This window comes from Pholcus phalangioides, unplaced genomic scaffold, assembly GCF_987345545.1.
Source record: "Pholcus phalangioides strain wild (caught in Gottingen) unplaced genomic scaffold, Ppha-v1.0 ptg000011l_1, whole genome shotgun sequence".
NCBI lineage: Eukaryota > Metazoa > Arthropoda > Arachnida > Araneae > Pholcidae > Pholcus > Pholcus phalangioides.
The window spans coordinates 61,334,359-61,358,575 of NW_028301604.1; the positions used below are offsets into that span (position 1 = coordinate 61,334,359).

At 36.7% G+C, this 24,217-nt stretch overlaps 1 protein-coding gene across 1 annotated transcript in view; it reads left to right on the top strand.

Annotated features, from left to right (window-relative positions):
- The window catches only part of LOC149080663 (esterase E4-like), a 45,097-nt gene extending 27,213 nt beyond the window's left edge, over nt 1–17,884 (top strand). The window contains exons 5-10 of the mRNA XM_089239850.1: nt 2,993–3,183; nt 6,042–6,204; nt 8,457–8,650; nt 9,288–9,444; nt 13,114–13,243; nt 16,093–17,884. Coding sequence (XP_089095976.1) covers nt 2,993–3,183; nt 6,042–6,204; nt 8,457–8,650; nt 9,288–9,444; nt 13,114–13,243; nt 16,093–16,462 — 1,205 coding nt within the window. The 3' untranslated portion in view covers nt 16,463–17,884. The remainder of the gene's footprint in view (nt 1–2,992; nt 3,184–6,041; nt 6,205–8,456; nt 8,651–9,287; nt 9,445–13,113; nt 13,244–16,092) is intronic.
- Nucleotides 17,885–24,217: the final 6,333 nt, after the last annotated feature.

Here is a 24,217-nt window from a genome sequence, read left to right on the forward strand (position 1 = left end):
AAAAAAATTTTCTCACGAAGGAGGGAAAAAAAGTTTAGTTTAAATTTTTTTCGATGGAGGGTGCTACACAAAAGCAAATCACTGAAAATATGCTAATCAGAGTCCTGTAAAATGCAGGGTGTACGATTAACAGCTCATTTCTGAACTTCCCGGTTATTGGCGCTTACATAAGGTTTTTATTGTGATGTTGACATTGATGGATAAAACACTGTTATTGAAGTCAGGGCCGCAACTAGTGGGAGCAGGCGGGTCTGGTGCCCCGGGCGCTGAACTAGAAGGGGTGTCAAATTCACCCTTTAAGTGATTCCTCTCCATGCAAGGGGCAGAGAAATTACGACTTGCCCCGGGTGACAAAGTATCTAGTTGCGGCCCTGATTGAAGTAGTTTTACCTCAGCCATGAATCACCGGCTAAAGCTTTACAATTTTCGCAGTGCCCTCTATCGACACAAATATGAACTAAATATTTTTTCTGTACCTAAACAAATCGCTCTTCGTGAGAATAATTTTTTCGCAAACCGCATTCGAATATATTGATTCCTTTAATTTTTTTATGAATTTCTAAACTATTTACGAATTTATGGGACACCCTGCATAATTATTGCGCTAGAAAAATTTAAAATGGCAATTTATATTGAAAAATTAATCGAACGATAAAGTAAAAGGAAATATTGACTGTAATTTTTAACTCCTTGTGATAAAATTTAGCATTTTAAGTGGTATCTTAAACACTTTACGATCAAGGACGTAATATTGCGTCCAAACGCCAATGGAATAAATTCAAGCAAGTTCTGTTTCCTTTCTTCTAGAGAATGAAATAAAGTTGCTCTTTTTTCACCTCCGTTTATTTCTATATATACTAATATTAGTGATTTTTTTCTACATATGATGTATCCTTCTACTATATACATATATGAGCGAAAGAGAACAGGTAGGGTGAGGGTGGAAAAAAGAAATCTACTTCGTACTTACTCTTTTATCTACTTATCTATTATACGGTTTTTCTTTCATTTTTGTTTTTTTTCCTTCCTTTTCTTCTACTTTTTTTCCCCCTCCTTCCTTTCCTTTTTTCTAACATGCGGTTAGGTTAGGACAAGGTTACCTTATTTATCGCCAATTCGTCAAATAGAGATCATCCGAATTTCTTGCCAATAGCTTGCACGCGAAGTGGTTAGAGGATGGGCCAAAAGGGCTCGAGTGAAGTGTCCGACTCAAACGGGATCCCCCCCCCCCCGCCCCCCAAGTTATTGGAGGCTTTCACCAATTCTGAAATTAATTCTGAATTTTCAATAATTCTGAAAAATGATTTCTTTCAACAATTCTGAAAAATGGAATGATTTTTTTAAAATAATTTTAAAATATTTTTCAAACAATTCTAGATTTTCATCCATTCTTTCAAAATTTTCATTAATTTTTGTTTAGTTGATCTGTTTAGTATTCGCATATTTTAATATAGGTATTTTTCGGAATTTCTGTACCATCATATATAACTTCTAAGATATCTACCCCCCCCCCCCCGCGCAATTACGCAAATCGTGTTTCCTTCGCCTGAAAGTAGACGACATTGCACATTCTACGTATGTAGCATGATGTTAAATTTTGAGAACGATAGACACTCCATATAACACACATCCAACATTTTCTTCACTATTAAGAGGGAATGGCCCAGGATTTATGAGACAAGGGCATCGCACTCACTTCGAAAAATGAAACCATTTCCGTGTCTCGTACAATAAAACCCTTCACTTCTTATCAACAGGGCCGTTACAGTAATCTCTCTCGCTTATACGCTGACTTCTCGTTTATACGTTTCTCTCGGTTATGAGACGATTTCCTCCGCTCTCGTTCACAGGGGAATAGGAAAATAATGCTATTTATTTTTCATTTATACGACTCATTTTACGATGTACCTCTCGGTTATGAATAGCAGAGAGTTCAAATTTTTTTTGCTTTTTTTCCCTCAAAAAATGATTTTTCAAAAAGTCTAAACGCATTTTCAATGAAGAAGCTTTTATGTGTAACTAAATTTGTTATATTTGTGACAAAGAGTGTATTTTCTTCTTTCCTTGGACTATACTCCTGCTTATGATTGACTGGACATCGATCAGAATGGGTTCCCTATGAAGGTTCTTTTCCATTTCGTACAACCCTCGTGGTGAGATTCTAGTACCCACATCATCACATTGTTCAATGTGGCTTATTAGTACCAATTGACCAGGCCTCTTCGCGGGTGCTAGGGATCTCAACTGAAAGAGTTAGTTGAATTGATGTGATGAGAGAATGGTGATAAGACTAAGTTCTTGCAAGTGTTTTAGAAAGGTGACATATTTTTGTTTTCACAACAGATTGCATTTCGTGTTTGACTACTCATTCCATCCTGTATTTTATCTTTGCTACATTTTCCATACCTAAAATAGGTAAATGAAAGCAGTTACTGATTCCATTCAAACTGAACGAATGAAAGTTTAATGATAACTGAGTTAAGAGAACCACAAAACATTGCTTCTGAAATACACAACGATGAAGTGATCAATGCGGAGGATAGTTAAAAAATAAATTCAGGGACATCTGCAAAAGTTTCAGAGAAGGGCTATTTTCATAACCAGTATCCAATCGTACAAATCGAAAAGACAGCTTTCCAAGATAGACGGTAAGAAAAACAGTGTTCGATTTCAAGTTGCTTTATATGATTTTGATGAAGCAATAATATTATTTATGTTCTGAGAAATTAAACCGGTACCTTTTTTTTTAAATTTAATGCACTTGCGTGTGTCAGTTTTCATGCTATAGATATTTTTTGAGTGCAATTTTCTTGATTTTTATTTATACGCCTCTTTCACTTATGCGTCTTTTTTCATGTTCCCTTGAACCGACGCATAAGGTGCGAGATCACCGTGCTATTTTTTACTAGTTGAATAAAGAAATGAATTTACGATACTTCTGAAATATAACGAGTCATTTGACTCAACTTCCTATAATGTATATTATTTTTAGGTCTTTTCAATAGAGCTATCTTACAGAGTGGCTCGGCTCTGTGTGATTGGGCATTAGAAGAAGATCCTGCAAGTTATGCTCGGGAGATAGCACAGCGTCTAGACTGTTCAATACAATCAAGTTCGTCGATTATTGAATGTATCAGGAGTAAACCCATAATGGATGTACTGAATATTCAGAGAGAAATGAAAGTAAGTACTACAAGTATTCATAGTGAAGGTCAGAATAATCACAAGTAAAGCTTAGTAAACATGGAATTTATGATCATAATCGTACTTATGGGTCGTATCTGAGGAAAGAAAAGAAAATCTAAAATGTGGCAGAAAATATGTTAATTTCTGTTTAAAAAGTTTATATCAGAAGTCATTTTTGACTCGAACATATGAAACGGATAGATATCAATTTGAAAACTTGAAAGTGAAAAAATTATGAATATATTTTGAAAAAGTATAATTCAGTGGCTCTTGACGGATAGTTCCCAGTATAAAGGTTATAGTTGGATAGCGCAGGGGCTTAAGCAGGACCTATTTCGGGGGGAGGATGTTCAGGGCCGTCTTAAGAGCATCATGGGCTCCCGGGCCAAGTGATTTTTCTGAGGCCCATTCTGGAAAAATTTAACTATGTACTCGTTTTTCTGATGCCCCTCTTCTCTTGAGACCCCCGGGCCGTGCCCGGGTGCGCCCATGGGTTAAGACGGCACTGGGGGTGTTATACTAGCGGATTATAGGTTTGGGTGGAGTACGGAGGATTTCTTCTAGAGAAATTTTGAGTGACTTCAAAAAGCATTTTAAATTGACAGAAAAATTGAATAAAACAGCATATGAATTCATTTTTTTCAGTAACTCATTTTTAACCCTTTCATTACTGACGGTACTTGGACGTATCACTAATTTTTTAACTCCCGTAACGTCCTTTACATACGTTTTTGGGTGTTGGTATTTTGGCTGTATAACTACACTTTACGATTACTAAAAGACAGCACAAGTGTGGGACAACTAGTTTTATTAAATATGTTAATTAATAAAATTCTGTTATATATTTCGCCCCTTTACGTAGGTCGTTTGATAAATAAGGTAAATTTCGATGAGATAGTCAGCACACGATTACTTTCAAATTATTACAACTGTATCACTCTTCAAAACCTGTCACAACAAGTTAGAGTTCAAAGAGAAGAGCTTTGTGGTTTATTTTTTGGCGTCGTACTAAGCAGGGCCACAACTGGGGGAGGGGCTGCAGCCGGATTAGAAAATTTTTGCCCCTCTCTCTTCTGAGGCCAACAAAAAAAAATCCACTTTTCTAAGTGCAATATTCACTGAGATATTCGAATTCGAAAAACGAAGAAAATTTGGGAAAAACAGCATTAAATGAGGAAAAACCGTTTTACCCGCATTTAACGCTGTTTTTACCTAAATTTCTTCGAATTCAAATATCTCAGTAAATATTGCACTTAGAAAAGTGGATTTTTTTTTTTTTTGGCCTCAGAAGAGAGATAGATAGAACAAAACAAATTTTGAGGATTTAAGTAACTGCACGTCATTTAAGAACTTTTTGTAATTAAAAGTTTGTTTCGAAAGTCACTGGTTACAAAGATATCCGCTGTGCAAACAATTTGGGACAGCCTGTATAGACTACTTCTCCACAAAGGCTTTAAATTTAGCCAAGGAAATTGGAGAGTATTATTATAGAGAGTTATTGGAGAGTATTATTATAGAGAGTTATTGGAGAGTATTATTATAGAGAGTTATTGGAGAGTATTATTATAGAGAGTTATTGGAGAGTATTATTATAGAGAGTTATTGGAGAGTATTATTATAGAGAGTTATTGGAGAGTATTATTATAGAGAGTTATTGGAGAGTATTATTATAGAGAGTTATTGGAGAGTATTATTATAGAGAGTTATTGGAGAGTATTATTATAGAGAGTTATTGGAGAGTATTATTATAGAGAGTTATTGGAGAGTATTATTATAGAGAGTTATTGGAGAGTATTATTATAGAGAGTTATTGGAGAGTATTATTATAGAGAATTATTGGAGAGTATTATGTAGAGCTATATTTCTGGGAAATTTGAAGGAACAGCTGCAGATGAAACGGCTAAGATTTGACTCACAAAATCCTACTTCACCAAGTCAATGCTCCATGTCACAGATACAAAATTGCAATGGCCAAATTTCAGGAATAAGACTTTGCACAAATCTTCCATCCACTAAATTCTACGAATTTGACCTCACGTGACTTTTTCCTGCTCCCAGTATTGAATATTTTGCTTGGTGGGAAAAATTGTTCATCAAATAAAGAGGCTATTGCAGCTGTAAATGACTTTTTTGAAGAGTTAAAGAAAATGTAATTTTTCTGACGGGATAAAGAAATTTTAACATAATTGAAGAAAGCGTATGGAGCTTGATTGAAGGAAACTACGTTGAAAAATAAAATAGAATTTTTCCGAAAAAAAAAAATGCTAACACTGCTTTTTACCTAACTTATCCAAACGACCCAAAATTTTGTGTAAAATGCAGTAAGCACTGATATTACAAAACGTTCCCTAACAAATCCATGAAACAAATTATGACTTTGTGGTAAAATAAATAAATATTCATTATTTTATGCATTATTTAACATATTTGAATTGGTATTTTTTATTTTTATTGTAAGCTTATAGTGATAGTGCTGACGGAACTAGTACCAGGTTATTTCAAGTTTCAATTGGTTTTCATTTCAAGTTTCAATATTTCCAGGTTAATTCAATTTTTTAAGTACCAGGTTAATTAGTTCGTTGTGTACTAAATAATTTTTTGGAAATAAAATGAGATTATTTTTTTAGGCATTAATTAGAACTAAACTGACCTACCAAAAACATTTACATGATAATTATTTTATTTTTTCATAATGTAGTAGTTAAAGGGTTTAAATACGTAGCTTTAAACCTTCCGAGGGTTTTCTTCTTTGGGGGAGGAACACGTGCAAAGTGCGAAATGAATGTATTCACGTAAAACACTTATGAATGCGCCTCCAAACACAGCCTACCTGTATTTTTTTTTTCAAATTTCAGATATTCGGTGATTACCCCTTACGGGCAATACCAGTTGTAGAGAAAGGAGGAGAGCACAGTTTCCTTCCAGGATATCCGTCACATCTTTTTGGAGCTGGAAATTTCCGAAGAATTCCCATAATGGCTGGAGTAAATAAAGATGAAGGTGCCTTTACGTATCCTCGTAAGTATTTATTAAGCAAATAAATTCACACATCGCTTATACAGGGTGAACGTGACCTGTTCTGCTAAACAAAAGGGGGTGATAGACGGGAACATGAAACATCCTACCAATACTGTCCTACCTTGAATCAAAGTTACCAAAGTTATGGTATTGTAATCGATTATGGAAAAAAAATGCGTCGTCTGAAAAAAATAGAATTTGTTAAGTTTTTGAAAGACCTACATTCAAACTAAGCACATATTTGGAAATAACAGAGAAAATTCTAAACAGTGACAGCAATTTCATTGAAATATCTGGATTTGATGGAGAACTGCGAGCGCTGAAACATTAGTGAAGGGAAAAATCAAATTGTCGTCAAAATTTTTCATCGCTAATTACGCAAATACCCTTCTGGCTACAATCGGTCAAATTTACTAAAAACTTCTCCATTGCCCCAGCTTTCGCAAGAGCCTATAATAAACCATATCGGTGTTCTGGTTTAAGATAAATTTAGCCCTTTGTTCGAAATATATCACTGAAATCTGCGTTCGTCGAAGTAATTTTAGTAAGTTTTGCCGACAATTCGATTTTTCACTTCATCAATCTCTCAGCGCTTGAAACTCGCCATTAAATACAGATATCCTGTATACCAGTGGTTCTCAACCTTTGGAAGCCCGTGGCCCGGTAAATCTCTTTTGTGTAAGTGGAAGGCCCGGTCATACACACAACTAACGAGAAATTGATGGGAAAAATGGAACTGCGAATCACTCACGGCCCGGTGTGACTAGTGTTAGGGTCCGGTACTGGACTGCGGCCCGGCGGTTGAGAAGCGCTGCTGTAGACAGAGGTAATGTCACCTTATAAGATTTTTTTCTGCAAAATCAAGTTCTCACCAAAATCTGTATCCGCCAATTCCGAATTTTCGTGGAATACCTACTTCGACGAACGCAGAGTATTCTAGCTATTAAGTCTAGATATTTCAATGAAACTGATGTCACTTTATAGGATTTTTTCTGTTTTTCCAAATATGTGCTTAGTTTACGTGTAAGTCTTTCACAAACTTCAAATGTTTGTTTTTCAGACTTGACGCATTTTTTTCCACAATCGATCATCCGCCATAACTCGAAAACGGTTCGAAATAGGACAGGGGTGGTGAGGTGTTTCATGTTCCCCTTGGGCTCGTCTATCAGCCCCTTTCGTTTGGCAGAACAGGCCACGTTCACCCTGTATTATAGCATTTGTTAAGCTTATACGGAGCTCTTACTAAAATTAATTAAGCCAAATAATTTTGAGAACTTGTCGATCCGTTCTTGATTACTTAATTAGGCTCTCACACACACACTACTAACACGTATGTGACATTAATATACGCTACTTGAAAAAATTTATAGAAGAAATTCGTGTGTTATCTAAATATCCAAGCCTCATGTTTTTGGTTGACCCTGAACGACTTCACGCCCGGAAAGGACAATGCTTCATTACCTTATTTACATCTCCATTGTAATTTGTGGAACGATACTTCAGATCAAAATATGTAAGAAAAGGCTTCAAAAGAAAGCACTTGAAGTAACTGTCAACATTTACAACAAAATTACCTGGGGATAGGCTACTATACAAAAACCTGATGGAAAGCAAAATGTCGTACTGGATGAATTACTGAAAGAACGAGAAATAAACTGTCAATATACATCATGAAAAGAGAAGAAATTTCCATCTCACGCTAGACATGAATTCGTAAATAGTCGTTTTTATGATTTTTGTGTCACATTTACACAGGACTCCGAGGTGAGTATCCTTGTATTTACGAAAGTGAACAAGTTTACGACACTTGATATACTATTGTAGCGTAGCGTATGGTTCGCGCACGCCAATGAGATGTGGTTTATTCAATTTATTGTGTTAGAAGACGAGAAATAAATGATTAAATGAATATTTAGAAAATGAAACTCGTGAGTTATTGTAAGACAACTAAATATCAAGTCACATAAAGTGTATATATCCAATCGCTATTTTAAAAATAATCAGAAAAATCCTTTTTCTCATTGTTAACAAGAAAACTACAATAACTTCTTAAATAAATTTACTCAAAAATAATTAAAATAAATTCATTTCTGAGTTTAAATGTCTCCCTCGTACTAAAAACAACTCGAAGTAACTATTGAGAATTGTTAAATACAATATCATTAGAACTACATTTTAACTACGTATCGCCTAATATAGTAATGACAAAATAAATGCAATCATTGACAACTAAGTCTATATTTTTCTTTCAGTCCTGTTGAGCACTTATCGAGATGCTCTTCGAGAGAATCCGAATTTCTTGAAAACTCACCTGATACCGATGTTTATTCTGACAACAACAAACATCCGTGGAAATGTTGAATCTGTATCTGAAACTATCATGTTTGAATATTTTAATCGCATCAATCCATCAAATGTGACACAAATCATTCAACCATTTATCAATGTAAGTATATTCAGTTTCATCATCTAGTCGTGTCTTGACAGGTGAGCCAACGGGGCCTAGAATCGAACAAAAGAACTGGCACTTTCTTCAACTCTGAAATAATTTCTGGTTAATTCTAAATTTTCATCAATTCCGAATTTTCGTTAATGTTATGGAATTACTTATTTCTTAATTCCGGAACTTTCCCCCTCAATTTTGAATTTTCATCAATTCTGAATATTTTCATGCAGATATTTTTCATCACTGTACATTCTGTAACAGCTTATGCCGACGTTTCCTCCTAAAATATATATAATCGGGACTCAAGGTAGCATTACAAAAGTGTTTAGGGACCCGGGTTTTCGAAATTGTTAACCCATTTCTGATTTCGTCATCTTTATTGCCTGTATATTTCAGTTTAAACAATCTTATAAAATCCCTGTTACGAATAGTTTGATAAAAATTACAAGCTCATAAATATCAAATTATCATTTGCTTACATTATATGCATTTCAAGCACAGAAACATTCATGACTTAGACATGCTGGAAATTTGTTTCTTATCAAAAGATAAGAATTCATGTTGAAGAGATATTTCGAAAAAAATGAATAAATAAATAATAAAAAATACGTACTATGATTTTTTACTGTTTTCATAGATGACAACGGATGCCATGTTCGTAGCTTGCAACGATGTCACTTTACGTACGTACGCGTCAACAGGGGCACCGGTTCAAATGTATACTTTTGAATACAGAGGAGAAAATAGCATGGTTGAACTTCAATACGGATCACAACTAGCGTATTTTGATCCTGGTTGGTATTTAAAATGAATTAATTAGAATGAAAGTGCAATTTTTTTTTTATAAACAATCAAAGATTCATGAAAATCCAAACATAAATGATACTTATGAAGCCTTGACACAAAACTCCATTGAAATACATCCAAGCAATTACAATGATGTCAAGATATTTTCATACAGGGGTCATAACCGGATACACGGGAGCGGATTTTTACCTCCACCCTCCCACCTATGCTAGTACAGTAATACAAACTTTTGGGGGAACGGGGGTGGTTAAGCCCTCCGCCCTCCCCTCCATGTGCTTATGTACAGAGTGTCCTGTAAGTTCTAATTCAGCCTGTATCTCTTTAACCATTCGCCGCAGAAGTATGGTTCCAATTAAAAAATTATCAAAATGTGTTCAGCAATCACCCTATACCAGTTTCGAGAGTGAAAATACAGTGCTCACAAAATAAAAAATCTAAATTTTTATACAGCCCCACGTTCTTCAACTGAATGTGAAAGTTGAGGCCAACAAAAAATCCATGTTTATAAGTGCAATATTCCTGAGATTTTGAATTCAAAATTGAGGAGAAAAGTTGAGAAAGAATAGCATAAATGAAGAAAAGGAGGGATGTTCGTTAGTTTATGCTATTCTTTCCCAAAAGTTCTCCGATTTTTGAATTCAAATATCTCAGCGAATATTGCATTTAAAAAAAATATGGGATTTTTTTCGGTGGGCTCAGAAGAGACAGGACAACTTTTTAATTGGAAGTTAGACGGGAGACCGTATGAAATTTTAGATTTTTTTATTTTATTTTGTGACACACTGTACTTTCACTCTTAACACTGGTACAGGGTGATTTCTGAACACATTTTGAGCATTTATTAAACCGGAACCATGTATCTACAACGAACGACTGATGAGATAAAGGCTGAATCAGGACTTACCCTGTATATTCGACAGCGTCACCGAGAGCCAATTTAATTCAGTAAAAACCGATTTATATAAGGGATACCTCCTTTAAGGAAAAATTTTCCGGTCTGGAGTTGTTTCCCTTATACTTCTACTACAGTAGGAGAGACCGGTTCTAATTGGCGTAAGGCAGCGGTTCTCAACCGGTGCTCCGTGTGCACTTCCCAGGGCTCGAGGAAAATAAATCAGTAAATTTCATAGAAAAAGAGGGCTACAGGGTTCCGCCATAAAATTATCTACTAAAAAGGGCTCCTCGAGTCAAGCAGGGCTCCACCATAGACATTTTATACTGAAAAGGGCTCCGCGAGTCAAAAAAGATAGACAACCGCTGGCGTAAAGGGTAGGCCGGGAATCAGCATCTGATTTCTATCAGGTACCTCTGATCGGTGCTAGAGTCGACTCACTTGACCTAGCCCGACCCTAGACAATTGTTTTTAGTCGATCCGAGCTGTGATGGGAAAACTGTACCAGAATTTCTGTTTTGCGATTTGGAAAGTAAATTTTTCGCATTTCAATTATTTTTTTCTGCGGTAAACATACGGGGAGATATTGTTATTCCCGTTATAACAGCAGAAACGTGTAACCAAGCGTTTGATTTTCACGTATTGGGTTTTACAATTTAAGATACCTTGATATAACTCTGCCTTGGGCTTGTTTGGCCGGCCAACTTCTAGTGGGGCACGTTGGTCATGTGCCAATCAACCCCAAGTGCTGAATACTTTGCTCCAGATGGAATAAGAACAGAGATTGTAGGCTCTGTCAGACCAAACACGCAGATTGTAGATTGCAGGCTATGGCAACACCATGCATACGACCGTCACGAGCTTCGCGCAGATGCTTCTGCTATAGATGGTGTTAGCTCTGAAGAGGTCGCTGAGCAAAGTGTCGTCATTTCGCAAGCTACTCCCAAGTGCTACGTCATCAAAATCAGTGTTATCCTCAAGTAGCAATGTTTCCGTCATTTTTCTAGAAGAAAAGTTACAACCATTTCCGAAGGCACCAGCCAGGAAAGAATTAAACTGGGATCAAAAAAAAAAGAAGATCTGAATTCCTGACAGACAGTCCAATAAAAAGGAAAGAAAAAGACGGAGCAAACAAAAAGAAATTTTTTCTTTTTGTTTGCTCCGTCTTTTTCTTTCCTCCAGAAAGGTTTCTCCAGAAAAGGAAAACTCCAGAAAGGTTTCAAACCAAATGCGACAGCAAAAAAAAAAGAAAAAAAGAGCTAACTAAAAAATCAACTCGAGTACAAGAGAGGAGGAAAATCAGGGAGAGAGATGCATTCTTTGCTGACTCTGATGTCAGCCCCAATGTTGAGAGATCTTTGGGCTAGATCAGTGTTTCCCAAAGTGGGCAATATCGCCCCCTGGTGGGCGACGGAATGGTCCAGGAGGGCGATAGTAGCTACGGATTTATCATAGGATATAATGGGTTCCTATGGGTTCACTTGAGTTGGGGGGGGGGCGATGAGAGAAAAATATTTCTGAAGAAGGGGGCGATGGAATGAAAAGTTTGGGAAAGTATGGGCTAGATGCTAGATCATAGTTTCCAATACTTTTTGTTCCACACACATCGCTCCCTTCATCCGAAATTTTTTTTCTCTCATCGCCCCCAACTCAAGCGAACCCATAGGATCCTGTGTTACACCAATACCTTCTAAAGCAGAAAGTATTGGTGTAACACAGGTATTGGTCTTGCTCTAGAAGATGTTGGTTACACCCGTAGCTTATATCGCACCCTGGAGCATTCCATCGTTCACCAGGGGGCGATATTGTCCACTTTGGGAAACACTGGGCTAAATGATGAGGACGACCAAGATGGACTTATTTCGTTTCAAACAAACATGTCATCGGCATCAGCGGTTGGGAAGAGTTCAGCTGACAAAATTCCTCCTGAATTGGAGGAAATTCACGAACCTGATCCCCACTTACATTAAATTTTTTTAAATTCTAAGCAAGTCAACCTAGCAGGACTGTCTCCCACCAGGTGACTAAGTTGTCGTCTTATACTATGGAAAGAGAAACCTTGGAAGAGTTACTGTGTTTGATGAAGAGGATGTCCTGGTTACCACGATGGAGAAAAGGGAGAAAGTACTAGACTTGGCTCAAAAACAAAGATGAAGTTTTGTATACATTATTGAATGTGGTCAATAATGTTCCTTCGCCTAGTCGTTGTGTTCATCTAACGGTGAGAACGAATACTTGATTTATAACGACCGAGATTTAATGGCCGATTTGAAGATTAATTTGTTCTACTATGTTTGAAAATATTCTTTGAAGTAATACATTGAAAAAAATAGGTCGTTTCGGCAATGGTTTATTACCCCTCTCTCTTCACAGGAATGATGTGCCAACCTAGCCCAAGGCTTATGGGGCAGGTTGGCCAAACTTGACTTGATGACTTTTAAGCACTCTCAGCGTCTGAGTGTTTGGTATTCAGGAATGAAAAAAATACCATAATGTAGCCGAGAATAGATGTAGTTTCCGTAGATACAATCAAAGTTGTCATAACTAAACCACACTTGCCCTCAAAAATACGTAATAAACCTCAAACGTACGTATCTCAACGTATACGTAACTCGAACGTATACATACTCCTAATAAACCTCAAAGTGTTGCCCACTTATATATATATATATAGCCCCGGTCTCCCCTAAATATAAAATTAATTTTGCTATCTTTATTTCCAGGGTTTTTATTTTAATTTAGTATGTAATTTTACCGTTTATAGGAGTTTCTCATGGTGATGAACTACTTTACCTGTTCAGCTTGGATGTGGAAGGTTTGCGTCAACCATCTCTTCTGGACAACTTAGTTAGTGGCCGAATAGTTACTCTGTGGACTGATTTCGCGAAATTCGGGTATTTTTGATTATATTTATTTTCATAGTAGTCTCTACGGAAGTATAATATTTGATCACCTTTTTTCACTGCACAATCATGATAGTAGTGATTTTTTCCATTTCCTTGCGCAACTAATTTCACATATACAGGGTGCATAGATAAGTTCCCTTGCCACAAATTACTGGCGAACGGTTGATCCTAGAGGCGTACTTCCAATTAGAAAAAGTATCTAAATAACGTGTGTGGACATCAGATACGTCATTCATATTGCAAGGGGTTGTATAGTTGTTATTGAAATAAAATTAACTCATACTGTCCTAAAAAACCCAATGAGAAAGCTTTTGCCCTGTCTCCTCCTGAGCCCAACAAAGAAAAATTCCACGTTTCCAAGTGCTTGCTGTTCCAAGTTTCGCTGACTTATTTGAATTCAAAAATCTGAGAAAATGTGGGAAAGAACCGCATAAACTTAAGGACAACGCTTCTTTCTTTCATTTATGCAGTTCTTTCCCACATATTCTCTCCATTTTTTAATTAAAATATCTCAGCGAATATCGCACTTGGAAAAAAGTGCAATTTTTATTTTTATTTATTTATTTATTATTATTTTTTTTTTTTGGCCACAGGAGGGACAATGCAATAACTTTCTAATTGGGTTCTTTAGGACCGGGTGTCCGTATAAAACAGTTGATTTTTTCATTCCAGTAATTATACAACCCCTTGTAATATGAATGATGTGAGTTCTAAATGCTATTTGAATACATTTTCTAATTGGATGTATGCTTCTAGAATCAACGGTTCGCCAATAATTTGCTGCAAGGCGGCTTAGCTATGCACCCTTTATATTAATTTAGACATAGGATATGTCTGAAGGGCTGACAAGGCTCCAGTTCAGGGGCCAATTACCATCATTTTTTTTGTTTTTTCATGCTACTACTTTACCGCACACCAACTCCGATCATATATCGCCATACGACAATTTCCAACCAGTGGAGTTGGGTAGGAAATGAAGTTGCCATCTATATTGTCACCTGGCAGTCGAGTGGTTAGGGAACTAGCTTCTCACTGTGCAGGTCTGGGCTCGAATCCCGGTGCGGGCATGGACGTGTACTAACCCTTGGAATACGTGATCCCTTGGGAATACGTGAAGATCGCGTTATTATTATTATTATATATCGGTGGTCGCTCGGTAGGTAAAGGACTTGTTTCTAACGGCGATTCAAACCCGCGAACCTTGAAGGTAACCTTCATAGTGGAAGACGAGCATCTTACCACTGCGCCACTCGGGTGCTGAAGATTCCAGCCTAGGGGCCCTGCTCCAGTTATGGCCCTCACATCCTGGAGCAGAACCCCTAGGTTGGGATCTTTGGCGGTCTCCAATCCAGACTCTCACTGCCCTTCTATAATGAATTTATAGCATGAAAAAACACAAAATGATGATAATTGCCCCGGGCCGCAGGGCTGAAGCCATGCCAGTCTCCAGTTGGGGGAGGGGGGAAAAACTGGTGGCAGATGGCAGCACTGCACATAGCAAGCATTACACAGAAACAAACTTCACGTCAGGTTTCACTACACGTACACGCACATTCCCGCATGTACCAATTCGTTAGAGGTTCCGCAGAGGAATATGGACGAGGTACATGAGTGGGGTTTTGTAGCAGTAGGAGTAGTTGGGGGGGGGGCATACTCAGTGATGTCTTAACGGGAGGGCTAACAAGGCCTGGTTCCAGGGCGCCGAGTCAATCATGAGTCTTTTGATCATTGAGGGTTTTTATTAGGGCTGATCAGATTAATTGGTTAATTGTTCATCTCAGTAAAAAATTTTAGTTGAATTAATTGAATCGATCAATCCGATCAAAATTCGATTAAATATTTTTATTAAAAATTTATAATTTAACTTGAACTATTTGACCAAACCGATTAAATGTGTGTTAAATTATGTTCCTACACAAAGCATTTCAATAAGTGATCATATTTAAATATATTTGAATCAATATTTTGATCAAATTTTTCGACATAATGAAAAACAAGTCGATTCAACGGAAACTAGTGTATGATTTCTAAAATTACAAATTAAAACAAAAACGAAATGATCCAAGTTAAGAAGTTCCAGGATATGTCAAACATGTTCAGCATATTATCCCTTTTGTACCAGAGACATGAATGTGCTAATTTTCTCTTTTTAGTTTATCAGCTGGTTGGATCACTTATTTTGCTAAATTTTTCCCAAAACGCGAATGTATCCCTATTAAAACACATTTTAGAAGAACAACTTCCATACAGTGTGTAATATGGGTTCTAGAAATTTGTACATTCATGTTTCTGGCAAAGAGGGACGATATTAAATAGCTTCAAACGGGCGGTCTCTTTATTTCTTAACCTTTTTCTATATTTCTTTACTCTATTTCCATTATTCAGTGAATAGATGCGTGAACCGAATAGGATATATTTTTATAGCATCAATTATATTGTTACCAACACTACGTTCGCTATGAATGAATAGCATTTGAATATATTCGATTAATCGACGAAATACTTTTGATTAACTAGTTAAAAATTGCCCAAGTTTTTATTCTTTCTGAATTTTTTTTATAATTTTCTCTTTTTAGTATTTTGGAAATTCAACTCAGTGTGTTTTATCGCAAAAAGATTGCGTTTTTACAAACTAAATTTAAAAATTTCAAGTGGGGTCTGGGCAGGTCTAAAACTAAAGGGGAAGAGAGGGCGGGGGAAAGTTCCCCGGTCGGCAAAAATCCTAGTTACGGCTCTGGGTATACCAATTCTATTTTAAAAACTCATTATATCGTGATGTGATTACATTTTTTGTTTAAAAATTATATTTTATACTTTTTTATCATTCAATTTTCCAGGGAAGCTCCACAATTTATAAACTACGAATTTCCGAAGTGGGAGTCATATAAACCGGACATGCAGTACTATTATAGGATTGATCGTGATTTGAAGCTCGAACAGTTCTTCAGACACAGATCTGTAGACTTATGGAACAAGCACTTACCAGCTTTAGCGGGAATGATTACGCCAACTAACAGTCCTTTGGTGCAAGACCAAAAAACCGAGAATCTCTATAGAACTTTGGCGTGGGCTATGGTAGCAGTCTCCATAGCTTTACTCGTGGTTGTGGTTGTTTTATTGGTAGTACTGTACAACCAAAAACGAAGCCAGAGCTTCAAGGCTAACACGGAGAACCAGTCTCGTTTATCTGGCTCGACATTGTATTGATTCCAAACAACATGTGAATGTGATAGTCTGTGAATGCACCGTCGAATGTTATATACGTGTCCTTTAATAAAATTAAAGAGCCTTCGAAAACAGCCTTCGTACCAATGACTTGATTATCAGAAAACTTATGTGCGTTGGAAATGGCTGAAATCCACAATTTTGATTTTTTCTAGTCCAGAAGGCAGTCGACTTAGCATTCTCATTTCTTAAGTTCAGAACATCGTAATTATCAAGAAGTTTTCATGAATATCAACTATACTGAAATGATGAGTGAATCTTCTCACGTAGCATTTTAAGGAATTAAATTTGTGTTGTGAACCGATCATTGAGAATTCTTGATAAACACACGAGCCAATCTTATCTGAACTTTTTCTACAGGCAGCAGCATTGTAATGCAACATCAGCCGCTGAACATTTTGTGAGTAGAAAAGAATCAGAATAACAGAATAAACTGATGTATTGAAAAACATGACAACTGAAACTCAACATGATCATGTTTCTTTTTTATGTATTGTTAATGGGTACCTTGGTATCTTTGATCATGTGAAATTTCATTTTATTATGTCACTTGTTAAGTAACTGGTCTTATTATTTTTATACATGTACTACATTTAATAACGCCGATTCAAAAAAAGGTAAGGTGGAAAGCCTTATACATATTGTCTTTTTCTCTACATTTCAAGAAAAAGTTGTCTCTCTTGAAGTTGATGTCCTTTTAAATATTGAAACTATATTATAGCATTTAATATATAGATTATATAATATAATTTATTCATTATCCATTAAATCTACAGATTGAAATTTTGACTTTGGTTAACCCTTTAAGCGATTTTAAAAAATTTTCCGATCCGCATTAAAACTGCCACATTGGAAATAAAAGCGTGTTAAGAACCCGAGATCTTTCGGGGTGGCCGAAATGAAGCACATCAACTTTGACGAGATATCTCGGGATTTCCACTATAAGGGTTAAAATGTATGTATGCATGCATATAATACCATACAACGTCTTGCAGGATTTTCCTAACCTGAGATAAAAAAAATGTTGAGTGACCATTGAATTTTTTTCCTAAGAATATAAATTAATTCTAGGTTTGATTTACGTTTGATCAGTCACTCTTTTAACTTTTAATTCCCGTTATAATGTGTTGACTCTTATGGTGTTAATCATTATTGATTTTATTTAAAATGTACCGTAACGATATAATTAATCTTAAATTTCACCCTCACTAAAATAGGAATACGACTCAATAAAAAGAACTGCGTTGTGTGATGTGCGAGAGCACACAAAAAAACTTATACTAAGATTATTTTATTCCAACGATGCCATAATCCCCCCCCCCCCCCATATACACAAAAATTATTTCACGTGTCTTTAAGTACTGTACTTTAAATGAAAAGAAAAATAAACGTGTAGTAAATGTCGTGAGTGAATTTTGTTACTTAAATTTTCATAATCACAAATAAATATACTCTACTCAATTCTTCCAACTACGCTCTATTAATAAGTATTTTATGCAAAAACCCCCTCATGTTTTTGCTATCAATTGCTTTGTATAAAGTACCCAGTGATAGAATTTATTCCCCGCTGGTCCACCCGTTAAGACGACACTGCACTAATCCAAATAAATCCTAACAACCAGAATGGCCTAGGTTCCGAGCAATCCAATGATACGACTCATGGCCAAAGCGATTGATCATGAGAAATTTGCCCAGTTAGGTCTGACTGCCCACTGTACAGTCCCGTTCGGTGTATATACGCTCTAAGTAAGAAATATGATTGCTGCTTCTGCAGTGTAATGGTCTAACACTCTCACCCTGTTACCCAATTGAATTTTCTTTCCATAATCCATCTCCGCATTGTATCCAATTGTGTGTACCTCGTATGAATGACGGAGAGAGACATATTTTTGTATATGTATTCTGGAAGTGACAGAATGTACACTTTCCCCGGGCAAAAGAGAAAATTTCCGTTTTTTAGTTGTGGTCCTGTACTTCATGACAGGTAAACTAGACAAGTAGCCCCTTTAGCCTTTTAATTAAGGGCAATAAAAACTCACTTTTATACATTCTGGTAGCGGGCCCATTCATTTGATGACTTGTTTGTGACCTCCAATAATTTATACTATTACGTTCAAAAAGTTCCGAGACTTATTTTATTACGGAAGAATGAATGCGGATAGAACCTGTTTATTTGGTGTTTCCTTGGAAATAACTACCCTGTGCAATTATAAATTTTTCCCATTGTTCATACAAAGATATAAATGCGGAGATTCAAGCCTTTTCGTTTATCACATCCTCCAGGGCAGAGGTCCTCAACCATTTTCCACTCGAGAGTACTGTCTGTACCCATCATCAAAATGAGAGCACCCTCACGCTAAGTTCAACATACGAATACATGAAATGACGATGATTTCAATCCTTGAATGCAATTTTTCCAAGGTGTTTAATTGGAACGTTGATCAAGAGCTCGCGAGCACGAAATCGAACACGAGCATCGAGCCCCCTGAATACTTCAGGGAGCACCGTGGTGCTCACGAGAAACGGGTTGAAGATGCCTACTCCAGGGCCTTCGTCGCTACACTTCTCCGGAACCAGAGAATCGTTGAATCTTAATTGCCCCCCGTTGTGGAAGCATCGGAATGCAATTTTCTGACAGGTAATCTGACACTAGGAAGGACCTGAGTCCTTAAACGTCTGCTTGATCGTCGTGAGAAGCAAGCGACCAGATCTCTGGTAGGCAGGGGGTGCGAAAGGTGCGGTCGCACCGGGCCGCAAAATTTCAGGGGCCACAACTCTTCCAAAAAAAACACTCTTCTTTCTCAGCAGATAATTTGGAAATTTTTGATTAAAATTTAATTTTTTTTCATTCAACTATTATTGATTGTGAAAGGAGGCTTTCAGTTTAAAGCAATTATAATATCATTTTTAGTATTATTAGGTATGGCATTAGCTTATTTCAAAGAGGAAAAGAGTGTATGCAGGTGGTGTCACATTCTTTACCACTGAAAAAGTCGGGCCTTTCTTTCTCCCATTAAAGAATAACAGGGCTATATTATACAAACTAAGGGAAAAAAAACATGCTTCGAGCATCGAACGAAAAGGGACATCACAAAAGAAATCTAGTAATTTTCCCCCTTGAAAACTGTCCCTTTCGTTTAAGTTACCATCTGGTCTGGAGAGAGATACCAGTAGTGCGCACAAGGTGATCCGGCGGTGCTTGATAGTAGCCTGTAGCATGGACATCTCTAATGATGACTGCCCCGGAGCGAGGCAATTTCCACTGCCCTTCGGAGTGTTAATTGCATGCCTTCCTGGGAACCTCTGAACTGTCATGAAGTCATGATGTTTCTCTAGGCAGGCTTGAGAACTTCTTCGAAATTTTCAAACACCACCATCTGAATCATTTTGTCATATATTCCGGAAGATGGATATACAATGTATAAATTCTAAATTTTGACAATGTTTACTACTGAACTTCAAAAAACAAGGTAAGACGTAAGTAATTTCTCATTCTTTTTTTCTCCTCAATCTGATTCCTCATTCAGTACAGTGCCGACAATAGAGATATTTTGTTTTATGAACAGAGAGTTCGTGCGTAAAAACATTTAAGAGCACAAAGGTCTGAAAATTTAGGATGTAGGCTACGTTGCTTGGTAGTTCATTCTTTGATAAGACAATGTGTTTGCCAACTATCAAATAAATTATAGCTAAGGTTTAGGCTGATTGCAGCTAGTGTTGTTAATATTCAACAACCTATATACCAGGGCGTCATTGGAATTTCGAATTTGATTATTCAAATATTGAGATTGCAATCTTGGATTTTATTTGTGGCAAGAAACTCTTGGTTTTAAACAAGTAATAACATTGAAGAGCTCACATACAACGAGTCCTACTTATATCGTTTTCCAAAAACTCGTCATAAAAACGTTGTAGGCAGGAAAACACTTTAAACGGGAAATTTCGATAAGTGTCAGTAAAATTTAGAATAACGAAAATAAGTCGTACTAAAACTAAACGAGAAAACTTTCTAAGTGAAAACGTTGAGCGGAATATACTGTAGTAATTTTAAATTAATCTACATTTTCAAATACAGTTCGAAGTGTTTCAGAATTTTTATTTTTATTTTTGGGAATCCCAATATTTGATTCGGGAGCGTCTGCATAAAATCTTTTTGAAGGGGCCGCAAAATTTTTTTTCCACCTGGCCGCGAAATTCCTAAGCCCGGCCATGCTGGTAGGCCAAGTCGTGGGTGCTCCAGCATGACAATTCGTCAGCTCTCAGGTCCCTCCTGGTGTCCGATTACCTGTCAAAAGATTCTGGTACTTCCGCAACCAGGGGCAGTACTATCTGCTCATGCTTTTTCTCATCTCATCCGAATTATAAGCATAGGTTCATAAGCATGACGGAATAATCCGAAAAACGCTACCAAGAAATGATTCTTAAGCTCACTCCTTAAGTTCACGTGACACGAAAGAGGGAAAAATAAAAGAAATCGCTTTCCACTCAGGGAAAGACAATCTTTCCCTTTTTCTGATCGACCGCTGACCAATCAAAATTAACCCCTTCGCTTACAAGCGAATCGGCAAGAAATTCGGATGCTCTCTATTTGACGAATCGGCAATCTATATAGTAACCTTAACCTAACCGCAAGTTAGAAAAAGGGAAGGAAAAAGTAAGACCACACACAGAGAGTATAATAGATAAGGTGATAAGGATTTCGTAGGGGTACAAAGTTATATTTGTTTTTACCCTCACCCTACCTGCGTTCTCTTTCACTCTTATACGAAAGATACATCATATGTGAGGAAAAAAATCACTATCAGGGTATACAAAAAACCAAAAAGAAAAAAAGTTATAAGGTTGCAACAAAGCTTCCGGATAATCAGTAGAGAGGAAAGAAAACAGAGTAAACTTCTCTCTTGTTTGAGTTCATTCCACTGGTGTTTGGACGGGATATTACATCCTTCTGATCGCAGTGTTTAAGCTTGGGATATACAACTACTACCATGTTTCCCCGAAAATATAAGCCCTAGCATGATTTTTCAGGATGCTCCTAATACAAGCACTACCCCGAAAATAAGCTCTAATATGTGTATTTATTTATTTACATCCACAAAAGACTGGTTGCACTTACATTGCGGGGAAGAAAGAAAAAAACAAGCACGATAAAAATCAAAAGAAAAATATCAAATAATGACATATTGTGCATACATGGGGGGCATTAAATTAAAATGGTTATCTGATCAAGAAACTCAAAATGTCAAAGCTTGATAGTTCGTTTGCAAAATAACGCGTACGTCGGTGTACAAACGAGATCGGATGGAAATCTATTCCAAGCTCTGCCAGCCAGACATGAAAATGAATACTGTAATCGGTTTCTTTTCGCAAATGGACTACGTATGCACAGCTGGTGATTTCTGGTACAAGAGTTCATGAACTTTATATTCGATGAAAGAGTCGATGTATAGGTTAGACCATATTAGACAATTTTATACAGCAGTCTCAAGTCGTTGATCAGTCTACGTCATTCTAGGGAATGTTGCCCCACGAGTTGCATTCGTTCAGGATAACAGAGGTCCCGGAGACTAGGCAGGCACTTCGTGAAACGCTTTTGGGTTTTTTGAATTAATTCGATGTCGCCAATCAAATAAGGGTTCCACACTGACGATGCGTGCTCGAGAATCGGTCAAAAGTGTTGAAGGCACACATCACAGTTGCACTGTCACCTTATCATGTAAGCAACGGAGTTGCTATTTTTCTTTTATAGCTGGACATTGAAAGGCTCTGATCTATATCTATGCCTAGGTTAGAGTGTATGGTTACTGCTTTTATTACACAATTATTTAGAAAATATCAGCATTCAGGTTTGTTGATCCCTATGTTTAACACAAACGTTTTATTCATTGATATAGGCAGTGAATTTTGTTCACTCCATATCAAAAGGTGATCACATGCCTTGAAGGTTATAGGCACACTGAAAATCTTCTACGATTTCTACGATCTTCTACGAATTAATATGAGATGAGGTCTTCTTTTCGGGGAAACATGGTATTATACATTTACTAAATTTTTTGTTCAGTGATAGTGGCAACGCAAATTCATTTTTGGTGCACACGTAGATTTTTTTTTATTTTTTCACATTCTTCAAAGTTATAAATGGAAGGTGTTAGCGGGGTTATTAGCTATATATATATTTCGCTTTTTCTAATGGAGAAGATGGAAAACAGGGGAGTACATGAAGAGTTATTATTAAAATTAAATATATACTTCAGCATGTGTATATTATTCACGAGGATATTTCTCAGCAATATAATTAATTTATGGAAGTTCTTTAAACCGTATTTCGGTTCGTAAGGAACTGCCGAAATCACATCAGAATAAAAAATGTATTGTTTTCTCCCATTGACTCTATTTTGATGAACTTGGGTGATTATTACATTTCTTCATTTATTATTATTTTTTACATATAATATAATATTAGGATAATTATATCAACGAGTAATATACAGTGAAATCTGGTATAGCGATACTCTGCGGACCAAGAAAAATATCGTTGTAGAGAGATTATCGTTATATCGAGAGGCAGCAGCTATAGTACGAGTATTTTCAAACAAACTTGAAAAAATATAATTGTAGCCAGGGCCGTCTTAAGAGCGTTATGGGCTCCCAGGCCAAGTGGTTTTTCTGAGGCCCTATCTGGTAAATTCTAGAAATTTCAACCGCATCTCATTTTTGTGAGGCCCCTCTTTTCTTGAGACCCACGGGCCGTGCCCGAGTGGGCCCATGCGTTGAGACGGCACTGGTTGTAGAGGGATTTATCGTTATGTCGAGTATCGTTGTAGTGAGGTTTCACTGTATATTGCAAATTCGAATCTGTCCGTTAGTAAAAGGCCGACGAAAAATACATCTTTTCTTTCAAGGAAAAACACTAATTAAAAATCATCATCAAAATATGATTTGATGTTTTCCAGAAGGCATTCGATCGGGTCCAACATGGTAAATTCTTGAACTTTTTTTTTTACATGAGATTGATATGGGGGGCAACTTGTTCAATTGGATAGAATCATGGTTGAGAGATAAATCACAAAGCGAGAGGGGTGAAGGGAGAATTTTCTGATTGGACAGGTGCACAGAGTAATAATACTATAGAGTGCGCGCGAGGGGTTACAATGTGAAGCAAAGATCCGGAGTCACGTGACTCCGGTCGAAAGGCTGGTCAGAGAATCTCGCTGGCAATGCTTTCCTTATGGCTACTCGTATGACGATCTACACGCGCTGTCTTATTTTTGATTAGAATGGCCAACATTTGCGCAGCTTTCGGATGTTCTGAGCGGTTTAGAAAAGGGGGACCAGTATCCTTTCACAAGGGAATACTTTTTTGCTTATTCCTCTTCTTATAAATTAAAAATTGGAATATTAAATTGATGATGCAATGGATTTCTGACGTAATCTCAGTTTTTAACGATTCCATTTTGGATTTAATTCAATTAAAGTTCCAAGTTTTGGTAAAATTCAAATGTCATGAATCATTATTAAATGTTTTAATAGAATTTTTGGCAATAAATGATTGAAATTGTGAGTTTTATGAAGTTTTAACTGAAATATACGTCTCCGCAAGATTTGGCGAGATTTGGCGAGCTAGTGAGTTCATTCGAGTTTCGCTCAACTTGGAAGAAAATATGCTTTTCAGAAGGAGAAATTTATGAAAAATATTCTATTTAAATAGAATGTGAGGAAAACTCCCCCCCCCCTCCT